The sequence below is a fragment of the Nuphar pumila genome, chromosome 7 (genome assembly GCF_984573655.1).
Source record: "Nuphar pumila chromosome 7, dmNupPumi1.hap1.1, whole genome shotgun sequence".
NCBI lineage: Eukaryota > Viridiplantae > Streptophyta > Magnoliopsida > Nymphaeales > Nymphaeaceae > Nuphar > Nuphar pumila.
This window is the reverse complement of record NC_143255.1, coordinates 15,090,080-15,107,594: the sequence shown is the minus strand read 5'-3', so window position 1 is coordinate 15,107,594 and position 17,515 is coordinate 15,090,080. Positions and strand designations below refer to the sequence as shown.

The following is a 17,515-nucleotide window of genomic DNA, read 5'->3' as shown; positions in this document are numbered from 1 at the left end:
AGGAACTCTGAATTTAATAAATTTATTAAGTTATAATTTATGACTTGTGAAGGAAAGAGTTTAATTCACCTAATGTTATTGAGTTAGTGCTATCACCTGTAACCTGCCCGAATAAATTAACTAAAGATTTAATAAAACATTTCCGTTGTTGTTTTAGAAAAAAAAAATTATTTCAAAATTTTTGAGGTAAAAATTTGGGGCGTTACAACATATATGTCAAAACTAATGTCAGTTTTTTCTTTATGAACAAATCAATATGCGCGAACATGTTTCTTTATACATAGGACTGTTCAAAAACTTGTTTGAATAGGGTTGATAGGAATAGTCAGGTAACAAAATCAAGCCTATATTATTATTATTTTTTTATTTTTACTAGGATTGGACAGACCCATCACCAGTCACGAATATTATAAGTGACCACATATATGTATCAAACACATGTATTTCTGAATCAAAGGTGTCTGAGAACATCCAACATGTTATATAGGCATACAGATCGTGGGTACCTACATCGACTATGGCTAAAACCATGGCTATTTCACACAGCTAGATGTATGCATTTTCATACGTATTTTCGAAGGATATGCAACATACGTGTCCCACAGGGCACCAAACACATGCATAGAGATACAAGGCCCCCTACCTTGTTGATGATCGAAGAAGTTTGCGAGAGTATTTCCCCTTGCTCTGCATGCCTCTCGGCTTGCGTGCTTCCCGAAAGTAGCTGAAGGATCAGATGGACCCACGTCGGGGGGGGGGGGGGGGGCTGTAAGGGCAAAAACTCTGAATCAGGCTCCATAACTCATCAAGTTGAACTATGCTACAATATAGGATCATCTGCTGGATGTGCACAGAGGCAGTGTGCAGGTCAGTCGGTGCTTGATGGAGTAGTGTAGGATCGTCTGCTGGATGTGCACAGATGCAGAAAGAGAAGGGAGAGAGGGTTGATGTTCATGGCCTTCTTCAGGGGGGATTCCTTTCTCGGATAATCCTGCAATGCAGGGACTGGATCTTAAATAACCATCTTCGGGGTACTTAAGTCTTTGCAACTGCTCCTTTTCTAGAATCATCGTTTTATGACACCAATTGAGGAAAGGGTACTTAGGTCTTTGCAACCGCTCGCTAACTGATGCTGACAAACATGGGGATACGAGCCACACGTGCTTACATATGTGGCGCTCATTGGGACCCCCGAACACGTGATGTAGCTAACAATCGTCTTTGGGGGGGGGGGGGGGGAGGGGGGGATATAACCTGCTTTGTTGCTAGGGGTCTGCCTAACTCAATAAAAACAAAATTAAGATAACGGGTCGGTTGTGTCTGCTGACCCCAGTTGGCTGCCATCGTGAGTACCATAGGCTGCTACTACCCTGTTGAACACATCAAAATCAATCTGTTGTGTTGCGCAGTAGGCAACATCTACTGCACCCACAGGAGTATAGCAGGCTGGGGTCTGCCGACCCCAGCTCGCCTTGCTTGGACTCAGACGACCAATAATGTGTGCCATAACCTAGATGGCAGCGGGCTACAAGCTTGTCTCAAGCTAGCAGTAGCCCGACCGTAATCCCGTAAAGTGAAAAAAAAATCATGAAACAAATGCTCCTTAGTTGAACGCGGTTGGTGAATGCTTGAATTGACAAACTTCAGTTAAATACACATATAGGATATTTGTTCTTGATGGAAAAACAAAGAAAAATGGAAATTTGATAAATTTGGCTGTCATTTCATACAAAATAGTGTTTACGGGAGCATTTTTGCAAAAGAATTGCACAATTACTTCTTTATGCCAAAATAAATGATTTATTACCTTGAGGAATTTTGCAAAATACATAAATTGACAAATGAGATATGCTTGACAATGGAATGACATGATTGGGTCTCATTCACATACCACAATTCATTAAATGTATGATTTTTTATGAATGACACTACAATGATTTCTTGCATGGTCATGTTATTGCATAGGGTAAACAATGAGCTTGTGGTTCTGCAGAACCCTTGTGGTGCCACACAAGTACTTCTAACATTCAGTGTTGTGACTTGTGAACTTAGTATTGTAATTCATGTACTGCATGCACCTGTGTGATTGGCTCAAAATTAGGTTGTGGCTGACCTATGGGGTACCATGTATACACCCAAGACATCTAAATTGATAAGTTGCATGTACACAATCTTAATAAAATGCCTGGCTGGTTTAAATGTATTGGGGCTCATTTTCGGCACTCGTTGGTTTTAATGCACCACGAGTTTATTGGATGGGTGAACTGAACTTACGAAATAAAAAATATAAATATTCTTGACTACCTCTTTTGTGTAGTTTGCATTCTTGCCTTACAGGCTGGTATACTATGTATCCTAGAGTGGTGCTTGGGTTCTTAAAACCTTTGTTTGCCCAGGAAAGGCATGTGCAAATAACCTGAATTAATCAAATTAAAAATAAATAAATATTCATTCAGTCTCGGCCTACCTTAGAGAGGTTGGGTGGTATAAACTTTGATGGGTTGTTGTTGTTAAAACATACAATATTTGAAACTATGCTACGAGCGACAATGGCTTGATTGCCTTCCATTCATAGAGTTAGGGGATCCGGACTGCCAAACTTTGTCTTGAATGGGTAGGTCCTATAAATTCTGCAAAAGTTAGTTGCATCTTATTATCTCAGACTTTAGGGGTTATCTCTCAGTCATTATGTCGCTTCTTTAGGAATTTGATTCAGATAGTCAACCAGGTATTAAAATAACTAAGAGTAACATACCCTCGATCGATCTCATCTGTCTCGACATATTTGAAGTGTGGGTACCTATAGGAGGTTAAGTAAAATTTAATTATTCCTATACAATTTTACTTTTCTATACTTAGATGTACATACATGCTTCAATATGGTTTCTGAAATGCTTGAGCTGGATATTAATTGTCTTAAGTAAATATGTTGTTTGTTTCCAATTTCAATATGCGCTTATATGCTTGGCACTTTACTTATGTGCCTTGGGAAGAGATTTTCTACTGAGATTTGTGAAGTCTGACACTTGATATTAACATTTTACAAGTCAAGATGATTGAGTAGGAGCTATTGCAAGATGCTTCAGCGAGAATTGTGAAGAGTATATTTTCCTTGCCAATCTGGGATTGATTTTTAATTGTTCAAACATTATTATTTAGTTTTAGTTAACTTGGTATAATAACTCTTTAAAAATTTGATGGATTGACATTTATTTCAATACCTTTGTCAAATGTGAAATTAATTATAATTGCCCAGGGTTTTTTCAACTTTACTTTGATTATTTTTGCTGTATTTTATTTTAAAAGAAAAAAAATGCCTGAAAAATGGGATAAATTTTAAGGCATTGCAACTTTAGTATCAAAGCCTAGATTTAGGGAGAATGTAATACATGGCCCATTCAAGCAACTCGACAACACTCTGTAAGTAGAAAGTTACTCTTAGTATTGACTTTTTTTAATGTAAAAATTATCTTGTGATTGCTAGATGGCATTCGAAACCCAGATGGATGAGCCAGTTAAGGCCCTACATGATCTCACATAGGCAGTACAACATCAGGGTATTGCCATATGAGATCTACAATTTACAGTCTGGTAAACTGTCAACACCAAAGTTGTGGCTGAGTCTTGGACCCAACTAGAACTTGGTTGTTAGTGGTGCCATCACCACCTCAAGGGATAGATTTACCCTCATAACGTGGGGGGTTGTCTTCACTGTGGTGAGGCAAACTACACTATTTGGGACTGCCAAATAAGAAAGGTTGCAGATAGAAAGCACATTGTTGCGATAACTCTCATCGATGACCTCTCGAGTCACTCAATGGGATGTACCCTTTTAGATACTTTGGTAAAGGAGGTGGACGAGAACCCACCAAAGCAAAGGCGTATGAGTAATGAAAGAGAGTACTTCAGGACATACTCGCGACGCCCATAAAAGATGGAGAATTTTCAGTAGTCGATACGAGTCAATGAACAAACTCATAATAAATAAATTATTTTGTGGTAGTATTTTTGTAAGATCGAATAGAGTTTGATGTCACAAAAATTTAATAGAAACAATACAACTATAATTAATAAAGCTTCAAAAATTTCTAACGATTATAAATAGATATGTGAGAATTCACACTTATTACAAAACCCTGACTAATATGATAAATGAGACATTGCAAGAATACAAACGATAACATGAATGCGAACATAAACTTTGCCAATAACTGACAGATGAAAAGAAGCTTCATCATGGGGGCTCTTAACAACTTGGCATAGACAAGGAACACACACATCTAAAATTAAGGTGGACAGACTGTACCGACCCATGAAAACCTCAATCACACTCAAGTAACTTATGAAAAGTTCTTAAAGTTGGACTTGCCTACTTACTCAAGAAAGGTCGATCCTGATGTGGTCGAAAGTTGGCTCGAAGAGATTGAGCAAGTTTTTTGTATCCAGCTTTTACCTGAGGTCCGCCAAACTGACTTTGACACTTATCCATTAAAGGATGATGGATGAAAGTGGTGAGATACAGCTCGTGTTGTCCATTTTGCATGAGCAATATTGATCCCTTGGGCTGAGTACAAGGAGGCTTTTCTAGAGATGTATTTCCCTTTGGATGTTTGGGAGCGAAAGCAACAAGAATTTTTGAAACTTACTCAGGGCAACATGAGACTGGTAAACTATACCACCAAGTTCAAAAGCCTAGAGCGCTATTACTCAAACCTATTTGCCAACGATAAGGCTAAGGCAACTAAGTTCGTAAGGAGACTTAAGGATGACTTAAGGTATCGGGTCATGACTAGTAGACCAAATTCTTTTAGTGAAGCTATAGAAGCAGCCACTATTATTTAGGAGTAAGAAAAATCAAATAAGAATAAAAACAAGTTCACTGGTAAGGGTGGAGTCTTTACGTCACCATTTATCAAAGAAAAATGGCAACCTCCTTATAAGAAGCAGAAACAATAGGAAGGAAACCACACACCACCGAAGCAAAACCAATCGTTTTTGAAGTACAATCATTTTCACCCAGGACAACCATGTCTCTGTAACATGGGTATTTGCCACTATTATGAGAAAGTTGGTCCTTACGCCCAGTATTGCTGGAAGAGGATAACAGAGACATAATAACAAACCACTCGAAGAAGGCAACAACAACCACGACAATACCAACAACAACAACAACAATGGACCACCCAGAAGAAGGTTCAGGGGTGAGTTTATGCCACTACCACTGAATAGCGGAAGAAAGGCAACCTAGTGTAAGATACAATTTCTATCGCTATACTTGTTTTATTTGATTGCGGTGCAACACATTCTTTTATCTCATTCGACTCTATCCTGTTTTTGTGTCTTGGTTTTAACACAAGATCTGTACCTTGGTCATAGACAACAAACACATGTTTGAGAAAGGGATATATGTTCTCTTTCGTATTTTGAAGAGGTCTTGAGAGCTCTACGTTATGATTTAAGCATCATTTTCATGTGCAACATTTTAGCCAAACAAAATTGCATTAAGGTACAAGATTTTATGTTTTTCAATATGTATGGGGTTTAGTATAGGCCAATCAAGCATTGAACCTTATTTTTATGGGTTGTGTAAAGAGGATCTACTTTAAAACCAAGATTTGTCTTAATAAAAAGTGTTTTGATGTGTAGAAGAAATCAAAATTGTTATACTTTAAAAAACAAATGGATTTGGGTTTTATATTTATATTAGGTGATGAATTTTTGTTATATACATCATGTTTGATGTTTGTAGGAATTGTTTTGATGATGTTCTTGATGTGCACATGTACTTTTATTTTGTTGGATGAATGTTTTGAAGTTATCTTGAATTTCTTGAAAAACTAAAATTTGTGTTGTGTTATTTTAGTCTGACCAGTCAAAAAGATAAATCTGGTTCTCCTAAACCCATAAATCTTGAAATTTGACAAAAATATTACAATTGTATTAAAGTAATTCTAGATCAAATTATAACCTCAGATGAGTTGTGGATTGAAAGATATGTCATATGTAAGTCGGTACATATATCATGTTTTGACTCTAAGTCTGTGAAAATAGAGTATTTTGTAAAAATCATATATTTTAAAGTATTTAAGATATGTGACTAAAATTTTAGGATGTGTTAGTCCAGATATGGAAGAACACATGGTTAAAATTTTAGAGGTCGACTCCTTACGATTTAAAAAAGAAAAATTGTAAAAGTTTGTCTAGAATTTGTAGTTCTCATGGACACGTTCTGTTCAGTAATAAAAATAATGTGTTTCAAGATTTTTATCTCTCAACTGATTGAATTAAATTATGTAATTTTGGGGACTTGAATATGACATATTGAATCACCTATAGTAAAAATCTTAGCATCTAATTCTTCCTGAATAATTTATAAATGAATTTTCTTTTGAAAGGATGGAATTTGACAAGACTATTATGTGATCAAAATTATTTTGTGTTCTCAAAATTTTATTTTCTGATTTGTAATGAGTTAACATGTAGGATTTTGAGGGTATGAATTTAGCATATATAAGTGCCTTCAATTAAAATCTGAGAGTCTAAATCATTTTGTATGATTTTTGATAGAATTTATAATGCTAGATAAGTTTTTGTATTATCAATCTTGAGTTAATGAATTGTTTTGATTATATGCATAAGATGGTTCAAGAGGTGAACCAGATGAATTTGTGACATGTTGTCAAGCAATATGAATGATTATTAAGACAGTGTGCTGGTGTAATCACTTGTAAAAATCATTTGAATACAAAGTTTAAATTTTGTCATGATGCATATGATGAATAACATATATTGACACATGATGTACACTATTATATCTGAGCGATGAGATAACCCAATCGAATTATGCATGAAATAATATGCATGTTTGAGGTATATGTAGCTCATATGACATGAGTGCATACTATGAATGGTGTGGATCCAAAATCATTCTTTGTGGAAAGAACATATGAAAATTAAAGATGTAAAATATACCCAAACATTATACTAACTTGGCTCTTTGGTTGCCTTCTAAGACGGTAAAAACCTGGGATGGTCGTCGTGGGAGATATGGTGGTACTGAACTTCATAGATTTTTTCTCCAAGAGCATGATAGGTTGCTCATTGTCCTTGGCCACTGTAGTAGGAGACATTTGCCACCATTGAGACCCAAGAATGGTCTGGTTTTGGGTTTTAGTTGTCAAACGTTATTGGTATACCAAACAATGGTCACCTAGGGTATTATATCCTGATGTTGCTCCGAAGAACATGTGCATATCAGGTTAATAAAATACAATTGTATGTGTGAGATTAATATACTTCTGAAGATTGCCTTGTACTTCAGTTTTTTCCTGTGAATAATACCCACATAGGGGTTAAGAGAAAACTTAAATTGTTTTAAAGTAACATGCTTAAGCATTCAAAAGTAAGTATCAATAAGAAAGATAAATGTTACCTTATGCATTATGCATTGGTTTATGTATCTTGTGTGATGGCAAACATCTTTGAATTGTTTCACATACTTTAATAATTTCTAAGGTTGATGTTTGTTAGATTTATATTTTATGTCATATTGTTATATTATGTAAGGTTTTGTACAAAAACTATGATTTTCACTTGTTGTTTCATATTCCTAGGTAGTGAGACTCATATATAGCTGAGCAGCGTCATGGTGAGAGTAGTGCTGGAGAAGACATATCTATGAATTATTGGGTGTTCTTTTTCTAAACAGAAAGGGTTAGATGAAAATTATGAACTTAAGTTGAAGTTTATTAATTTTTTTTATTAGTTAGAACTACTTCGTTTCATTAATGACTTGAAATAAATGATTGGTTTAATGGTAGAATGTGGGTTCCGAATTTGTGATGTGCCTCCGATCCGTGGGATGTATTTTTGCTTTTATATAAAGGTTTTTTTTTCTAAATTTTGTAAAAGAATTAAAAAAATCATGATATTTAGGGTGAGTTTTGAGGCTGTTACATGAGTCGCCTCTGATCACCTAGATGTTTCTTTAATTAAGGGTCTCATATGTTCTGTCCAAGACCTATATCATGATTTTTGGTTAACACCTAACATCTACAAGTATACATGTGAGACTATAGCTCCATGATTAATACAATTATCATCCTCTTATTGCAAATTGCAACAAATATGCTTTGCTACTCAAATTTTTAATGGCAAAAGATATAAGCAATGAAAATAATAAGCCTTATGCAATACATACATTGTTAAATATTCACGTAACATGACAATTATATTTTATAGTAACACTATGTCTATAATTATCACAATCATCATGAGAACTTTCACATAAAGAATTTAGTCAATGTCTTAAATACATCATGTATGCAATTTCAAATAAACACCAAAAGTTACATTCATTATGAATCGTTTCTGGATATTGTAACCCCACTGAATTCACATCGGGGATAAATGCAAATCTATATATCTATTAAATATTTGAATTAAACTAGATCTATATATTAATAAGATAATAAAAATAAATTATCCATGGAACATATCCCTCATGATAAGACACATTCCTTAAGTTCCAGATATTCCAACAAACTACGTGGAATGTGATATCTTAGCAAGGTTTGAGCCATGGAGGATGATATGAAGACGTCATCCACCATTTCAACTCCGAAATAAAATGAGTGTGAGGGACTCTCTTCTTCCCAAAGATTTTTCCCACAAATTTTCAAATCAATTTGACAATGGGACACAAAAACAACATATGAGATTGAGTCTCTTCATTCTTCAAATAGAGGGGGCTTCTATTAGGCAAGCTAATACCAAAGCCCTTCAATCTTTCTTGAGTATGAAGTCTACTGTGATAAGCCAAATATGCAACCCAAGCAACCCTGAGAGGGATTTTCTTCGGACACACAAACCCATACCAATCATGCACAAAGGCATCCTCTCAAACTACATCCCAAAATTTTTTATGGCTAACTTTCACAACACATTTAGAGCCATTCCACCAAAGTCTGTCTGAATCATAAGAGAGCTTGAACCCAGTCAGATTGGGCCACATGCTTTCAAGACCTAGAAAAAGAACACGACTCTCCACACAAAGATCCATTCCTTTCTTGACGCTAATATTTTTCATGTTGCTGCCTCTTTCACTGTGAGGGAGGAGAGGTAGAAGCGGTGGCTCCATCTAAGGATCGGTCCAAAACTGCATAACAGTTCCATCAACCACCAAACAAGACGTCAATGGTTCAATTTTTTTTCATCCCCATAATATTTTCTTTTATGCTCCAGAATTGGAACCCGTATTTGCTTATCAGAAACTTCTACTGTAAAGATATTTGTAACTCACAAATTCAACCTATACAAAATTTTCAAAGAACACATCAATAACAAGCTTAGCCAAATACACAAAATTCAACTCCTCAATCCTATGGATACCAACTCCACCTCTTTTTGGTTTACATAGGACCTCGCAAGCTACCAAATGAGGCCCGCTCCCGAGTCTGAAACTTGCCATAAAATTTTTTTGAACATAGTCGCCAATTGAACCACCACTTTCTTTGGAATCTTGAAAGATAAAATCCAAAATACAAGGATAGAGGTGAGCGTATCTTGAATGAGAAGCAGTCTCCCTGCATACAACAACAATTTTGCTTGCATAGGTGTACAAACTTAATTTCATTTTAAGGCAAGTTCTCAATATTAAATAAATGCAAAACATGTGCAACTAGGTCTAACAAATCCAAAAATAAAACCCATAACAAGATTTTTAATCTATAGCCAAATGTTAGATATAAAATTGCATTATAATACTCCATTCAGATTATACTATAATTAATCAAAAAATGTGCATATGTTGCAACCCATCATCATATCTTGAACGCCTATATATATCCAACTTATAGAAATTTTCAGGATCACGAAATGCTTCAATCAAATTTCTCATTTAAATAATTATATTTTCTGCAATCTTATCATGATTTTATATCATTTTCAAGTTTCAACACCCTTTCTGTAAAAAAAGAAAGTTACAAGCACTAAATAACAAAAACAAAATATTCAAGTCACTAGCCTGCAAATATCAGGCCTATAACACCTGTATGCAAATATGAGAACTCACAGAGTTTAACAAAAAATTTATAAGTTCCACTATAACCCCCTCTCTAACTTTCCCCACCGCTTCAGTTAGGCCTTTCTATAAATATGAAAAATATGGGCAGCAAGTTTTCTGCAATTTAATTGCAATTTCATGCAATTTAATTGCAATTTCATGCAATTTCATGCATTAACATCCTTTCAGCAAAATCTAAAAAATTACAAGCAGCCATTTTGCAAATATAATATGCCAGAACAGTCGAAACTGCAAAACTCATAACCTTGTTTGGAATTTTCGGAAAGTAGAACATTCTTTCTGTAAATACACAAAACTTAGATAGTTTTTCTGAAAATAAATAAAATTTACCACTCTTTCTGAAATTTTGTAGGCAACAGTTCTTTTCTGCAAATTATAAAGTTCTGACCGCCTTTCAAAAAATGTTATGAGTTCTGACTGGTTTGAAATTCTTGAAAATATGGATCCTTTTAGTAAAATAAGAAGAGTCAACCCCCTATTTGCAAAAGGCCCTTTTAAAACCACTCCTTTTGAGTTATAGAAGAGCCAAGCCATATGCAAATTTTCCGCTTTAAACCCCGTTTTTGAAAACTAACCCATAAAAAGAAAACGAAAATCCATCGGATTCGGGTTAGGCTTCCAGTCTGTGAGCGAAGGAACGAAGAAAAACGGGGAAAAAGGGGGCTCAGCCGAGTGGAAGCCGACCCATCTCAGCCGACCGACCTCTCCCCTCTCTCACGCTCTCAGCTGCAGAGAAAACAAGAAGAAGGACCAACTAAGAGTTTTTGGTCTCTCTCTCTCTCTCTCTCTCTCTCTCTCTCTCTCTCTCTCTGAGCAATACACAGACAAGGCATACTTATAAATCTGTGTTGTACGAGTTCACCGATTTGTCTCACTCATGGTGCCATGCTATTTTTAATTTGTTTTTATTTATTAATCTTTTTTTTTCTCAAAAACTGATATTAAAGATCTATGTATTCATGCATATAGCCTTATATCCCCCATGGTTCACTCACACATGATTTGTGCATTGTTTTTTGATAGGCAAGCTGGGGTTTGGCAGACCCCACCAGTTATACAATGTACCCTTGGGTTTTTAACTTGAACAGCTCCTGCGGCTGAGATGTTAAACATGAATCTGCACATCCTATTAAGAGATTACATGCATACATGGAATTGTGTGTGTGCATCTAAATTTATGCTCATGCTTTTAGTGTCATGCTTGCACTCATGTAAGGCATGCTAAGCATATTATGCACATACAACTATACATGTATAGACTGCATAAAATTTATATAATGTACATATATAGAGCACCCACATATACATGCTTTCACATATTTTAGCATTTTGTCATACACAGGTATACCAACCTGTCAACATGCTAAAGACGCAGTTCTGATATGCACATGAGTTCTAGAAAGATGCCTATAGGATGATGGTTTTACTTATCTGTGGGTTCTTGTCCTGTGATTACAGGTCCAATGGAGTAGGGTTGATGCAGTAACACAGCAACAGCGGTTGGGCTCGTTGGATCAATGGACGTGGCTCTGATATCATTGTTGGAACAGAAAGTTTCCTTAAACTGGTTTAAGGTGTGGTCATGCCTATTTTGTGAGCCAAAATATTTACTTATTCCCATAAATATAGAAACTGAATTATAGTGGTTTTGACTTGAGAGGTGGAAGTTAGAGTTTTTTTGAGACGTATTTTGTAACAATTTGGGGGCATTGCGGATAAAATTTCAACAATGGTGCTCCTGCGGCTGTCCCAGTTACCTCATTGTGCAAACGGGTTGGCCAGAGCTAATTTTCAGGAAGGTGGGTGTTTGTTGGTATCGATATTTTGTCAGGTCTTGCGCATAGACAAACGTTTCATGACCAGAGGTAGAAGGGTACAGGAAAGGAGCAAGAATAAGAGGGTTCACGAGTTAGAAATTGTAACAGAGAGGTGGAAGATTGTTTCAAAGGTGATGTTTGTCATGGAGATTCTAAAGAATGAACCTGAACAGATCATGACCTTGCGAGAAATGGAACGGTACAGGAAGCAAATAAATTTAAAGAAACCACATAAGATATCTGATTTTTTGCGAAAATCACCACGGCTGTTCGAATTGTACAGGGATCAGAAGGGTGTGATCTGGTGTGGGCTCACACAGAAAGCTGAGGAACTGTTTCAAGAGCAGGACAAGCTTCAAAATGAGCAGAATGACAAATTAGTTGAGTATGTCAGCAGGTTTTTGATGATGTCAGTTGATAAGCGGCTTCGGGTGGATAAGATTGCACACTTCAGAAGGGATCTAGGTCTGCCAGATGATTTCAGAAAGAGCTGGATTCATAGTTTTCCAGAAAATTTCAAAGTCGTTAAGGATGATGATCATGTGGAGTACTTGGAACTTGCATCATGGAATCCGAAATGGGCAGTAACAGAGCTAGAGAAGATGACAGCAGGAGACTTGGACAGTCCTGTTGCGGGATTGTTAAGCCTCCCTTTTCCACTGAAATTTCCAAAAAATTATAAAAAGATATTCAGATATGGAGGAAGTATCGAACATTTTCAGAACCGGACGTATCTCTCTCCCTATGCAGATGCAAGAGATCTGAAGCCTGGTTCATTGGAATTTGATAAGAGGGCTGTCGCAGTTATGCATGAATTATTGAGCTTCACTCTTGAAAAAAGGCTGGTTGTGGATCATTTGACTCATTTCCGTGAGGAATTTGTTATGCCGCAGAAGTTGATGAGGCTACTTCTCAAGCATATTGGTATCTTCTATGTCTCTGAGAGGGGTAAGAGATTCAATGTATATCTAACTGAAGCTTATGATGGCTCTGAATTGATTGATAAATGTCCCCTTATTCTTTGGAAGGAAAAGCTTCAAAGGTTCATTGGTTACAGAGGTAGCAAAGGAAGGATTGAGATGTTTGATGACCACTTGGAGGAGGACAGGAACAGTTTTGAGAAAATTTTGAATGAAGATCATTTGGACTCTCTAGAGGATGCTTCCCTAGGAGGACGACCAGATGATTTCGAGATGGATGTTGGAGAGATTGAAAAGGAATATGATTGTAATGAACCAAGTTGAAGTAAGATTTCTACGTATTTACATTCATCTTAGATAGTTTTCAAGCTATTTCTGAAAAACTTCTCTATTTTCTCTTCTCATTTTTCAAGAATCCATGTATAGAAACGTGTGTTGAATTCTATAGGAAATTCTTTTTTTTTTTTTTTTTGCAGATGACAGGAAAGGATTTTCTTTCTCCATTGACCACGTGCAATGCAGCATTATGTATAAGAAGTTGCACAGTTCAAAGTATCGAGCTCATTGAATAAAGAGGAAAGGAAACAGAAATTAAGAAAGTCAAGCAAGGAAGAATATAGTAAGGAAACATATCTTTGGTGAAGATTCTATTTGTCTTTTCTCCCTTGTAAGATTTATAAGTCTAGTTATATGATATTGATAACCTTGAAATATAAATCATGCGGATCAGCATGGAGATATTAGATTATTGACACCAAACGGTTTGTAACTTTGTAGGCTATAATGGATTATAAACTGTTTGTAATGCCTTCTAGGTCTTTCTTCATCACGCAGAATGGCAGTCCACATTCATAACAGGTATCAGCTTAGGAGAATTCATCCATTTAGAAGAAGTATCTATGCACTAAATTCCTGTACTTGAAAGAACTTGTTTTCCTCCAAGAAAACAAGAAATTTTATTAAGTGGAATCTAGTAAGACATGTAATGGTACATGAATTCAGATCCAAAAAGATGAAAAAAAACCATTGAAGGAAAATAATGCAAGGAGACTAATGAGTGTGGTGCAGGTGATACCATCCCCCCTTGGGCAGTCACTAGGCTCGCTAGCTGCAGCCCTGACTAAGGAAACTGAAGTACAATGCATGATCTCATTGTAAGCAGCAAGTTTCTTTAAGGTAGATGATTGTTGAAGGCTTATTTGCTTCGTTCAATCCACAAATAGTGGCAGATCATGAAAGGTACCATTTCTTCAATCACGCCCATTATGCCAGGGGAAATAATGCAATATCAGGTTATAGGTTGAGCTGGGGAAGTCAATCAGGGGGGATGAAGATTGGAAGAAGAAATGCTAGTAATTTCCTAACAAACACATTGTAATCATATATCTGTTAACTAAGAAGATTTTCAATGAAAGATCAAAATATACCTTTCTGGGTGCCTGTGCTAACTACTCTTCTTTAGCTGGCCTATTGATAGATATCAATCATTTATTCCCAGGTGCTTTAACATTCCCTTTTTTAAACTCTAACTATTAATTTGGTAAGGAATGAAGAAGATTTTGACTAACAGTAGCAATGATTTTTTTCTATTTGTTATATAGCTCAACTAGAGAAATAAAAAGAAAAGAAGTGAATTAAACCTCGACAAAATCGGAATAGGGGTAAAATGAATAGGTGGAGAGCAGAGAATTGAAATAGAAATAGAAATAGAAATGCAGATCTAAGTGAAACAACTTAGCAAGCTGTGATTGTGTTACAGAGAGAGAGAGAGAGCATGCAATTTATATACACGATAATACATTACAACAAATTGTCCTGCTGCTTCTGAAGCAACTTGAATAAATTAACTGAATTTGATAAGCACAAAATCCCTTACGAACATCTGACAAACAAGAGGCTCACACAGTCCAACAGGGAAAATTACAAGAACCTGATACATAAATGCAGTGACGTATATACCAAATTCGCTCCCCCAATGAACAAGCTCAAGATAGGCCTGGATGGATGTTGAGGATATCTACAACAAAAAAAATCGAAGGGATCTTTATATCATGACTTAATACCCACAACTGAAGAAAAATGATCTCTTGAAAGACAAAGCTTAATAGGTATTGAAATTTTTGTCTAGATCTATGTCAAACTAGAATGCTAGGCAGCATCATTGATAGAGCCAAGTATCATGTCTTTCACCAGCACCATAATACTTGCAGATTATCCACTATCCCAATCCATCAAACTTCACCATAATTAGCTAGCAATATTAACTTCCTAAAGATGAAGCATATAACCAATTGAAGTATTTTAGCCTTGTTGCCCTTCCTGAACGTTGTGGTCAGCATGAGCATTGTTGTATTGGTATAGTGGAGTAGGAGTAGAAGACAGCACTTTCTGAGCTTCACTGGAAATGGAACTTGTGAGCATGTTTATGCCTTGCTTGCTGGCTTCTATCTCTACCAGAAACTATAAAAAGGCTACATGTTAGGCTGTGAATAAATAAAGTGTTTGTATGCATGGATACGTGCATGAACATCCATATTAGCTGCGCATGTGTACTTGTGCATATAAGAGAGGTTTATTACTTTAGTTATACCAGATATTAAGCAGAACTAGACAAAAGGAGGGCAGAGATATAGAGCCATTGATTACCCTTCTGTCTGTACGAAGAGATGTGTAAGCTCGCTCCGGAGTACAGAAATCCCAGATTTTTCTAACACATTCAGATATAGAAGTGTATAATTTTGAATGCAAGTAATGAATTTGCAAGAGCATTCAGGCAACCCAAGTTCCAAACCCTTTTTGTTGCCAACAAGTCCAGGGGTTCTTCGCCTGGAAGAAGAGAAATGAGATTGAGCCTCTATGATATCCTTAAATAAAGAACAAGTATCTCATCAATACCAGCATCAACAAAACCTAGCTAATTTTTGCAATCATTATTTTGATTTATAGTCTTTGTCTAACAGGAAAACCAAATATACCTTGCTTTTTTCACCATGCCTTCTATCTCCCACATATAAATGGTGAAAGCAGAACGATATGACTTGAAACAAACTGAAAGTTCCTCTTTTGCTCGTTGCAGATGTCCACTATTACCCCTCCTGTAAAGCCCTTGGTCAAGCATATACCTTGCTTTGTGGAAATGTTTGAGTTCCCCTTCAACACAGACTTCAAGAGCTGATAGGCAATCAGTATATAGAGTTTTCCATGCCTCTTCTAACTGTTGCAGCTCAATTTGCCTGCACAGACCTCTCATTTTATCTGTTGATGACTGAGGAAGGCCTGGATCGGTTTCACCTAACAGATTAAAGAAGGAATCTTTTGCTGAGTTATGGAAAGCATGTTCAGCAACAACCTGACCATAACAGTTAGAGAGAACATATCTCAATCATGAATAATCTGTCAACAACTAAGCTGCACAGGCTTTCATCAACATCCATAGAATGCTAACCTGAAATGAGTGTAAATCATATTTTCCATGAGCATTTAGTAACTTCAAACGAGATGCATGCGTCCTGTATACAGCATCTACATCAGATGGGTTAATGCTGGAGGCCTCGCTATAATAAGAAAACATGCAACCTGTCTGGCCTACAACAAAGAACAGATGTTGTATATGCCACTTAGTATACACAATGTATTCAGAATGCACTACACTAATTGTTGATAGTACATGAAAATTACTTTATAGCAAATGCTTTCTCAGAGTGCTTCATTGAGTGGTCCAAGTTACATGTTTTGTTGGTAAAACAAGCTTTTGATCGTAAAACGGTACAACATTCTGAAGGCTGTCGTAATACACAAGAGCTAACAATTCATGCATCTGGCCCTGAACAAACAGACAAACGCAGGGCATCAAAGAGAATCAGGAAATCGCAATCAGATTTGGTTCAAGTGCAAAAAATGAATATATAATATCAACAACAACAACCAACATTAGATGGACTATAAATTTGTTTTCTATTATTAGAAAGATAACCTGCTGAGCTGGAGTTCTAGCTAGAGCAAGACTCATCAACAAGCACCCATTCTCTAGCATTAATATGCCAACAATAAGTTTACTTCCTATTACAAATAAGGAGTATGTCATGTACAGAAGAAAAATGATACAAGAAATTAAATGCTTTGGCAATCATGAGTAATAAGTCCAAACTGATTATCTCTTCAGTCACAGACAAACAGAAATTACTGGCTTTAAACCTATATCACATGGATATGAATGCAAGAGCAGGACACGACGCCGATGTGCTTAGTACAATTTGATAATTTTAAAAAATTAGGACACGGGGACATGACCGAACACACACATAGATGTATGTATATATGTATATATATATGTGTATGTGTGTGTGTGTGTGTGTGAAACAATAATTTTAAATCACTACATTTAGGAACATCAAATAATGAAACTAAGTTATAAATTGAAATGTAATGTAATTGATGACAAATTTTAAAAGAAAAATAACTCAAGTGAATATGAAATAAGTAAAGGGATCACTGATTTCAAGAATTCTTTGCCTGTGAGATTAAAATTTAAATTCATTCATTCATTCTTTTTTTCTTCTTCTAGCTATTTTGTTGACTACATCCGATCGGACACTAAATTAGTGCTAAAATATTGTGTAATTTGTATATAATTCAAGTATATCCTGATCTGTTCATTGTCTCTCTCTTATCTATTAATTTCACCTCCATCTCCT

The 17,515-nt window shown here is 36.0% G+C and overlaps 1 protein-coding gene across 1 annotated transcript; it reads left to right on the top strand.

Annotated features, from left to right (window-relative positions):
• Positions 1–11,813: 11,813 nt before the first annotated feature.
• On the top strand, positions 11,814–13,145 carry LOC149831241 (protein WHAT'S THIS FACTOR 1 homolog, chloroplastic-like). The gene has a single exon (XM_090012963.1). It carries the CDS (start codon positions 11,814–11,816, stop codon positions 13,143–13,145), a length of 1,332 nt encoding a protein of 443 aa, XP_089869089.1.
• Positions 13,146–17,515: the final 4,370 nt, after the last annotated feature.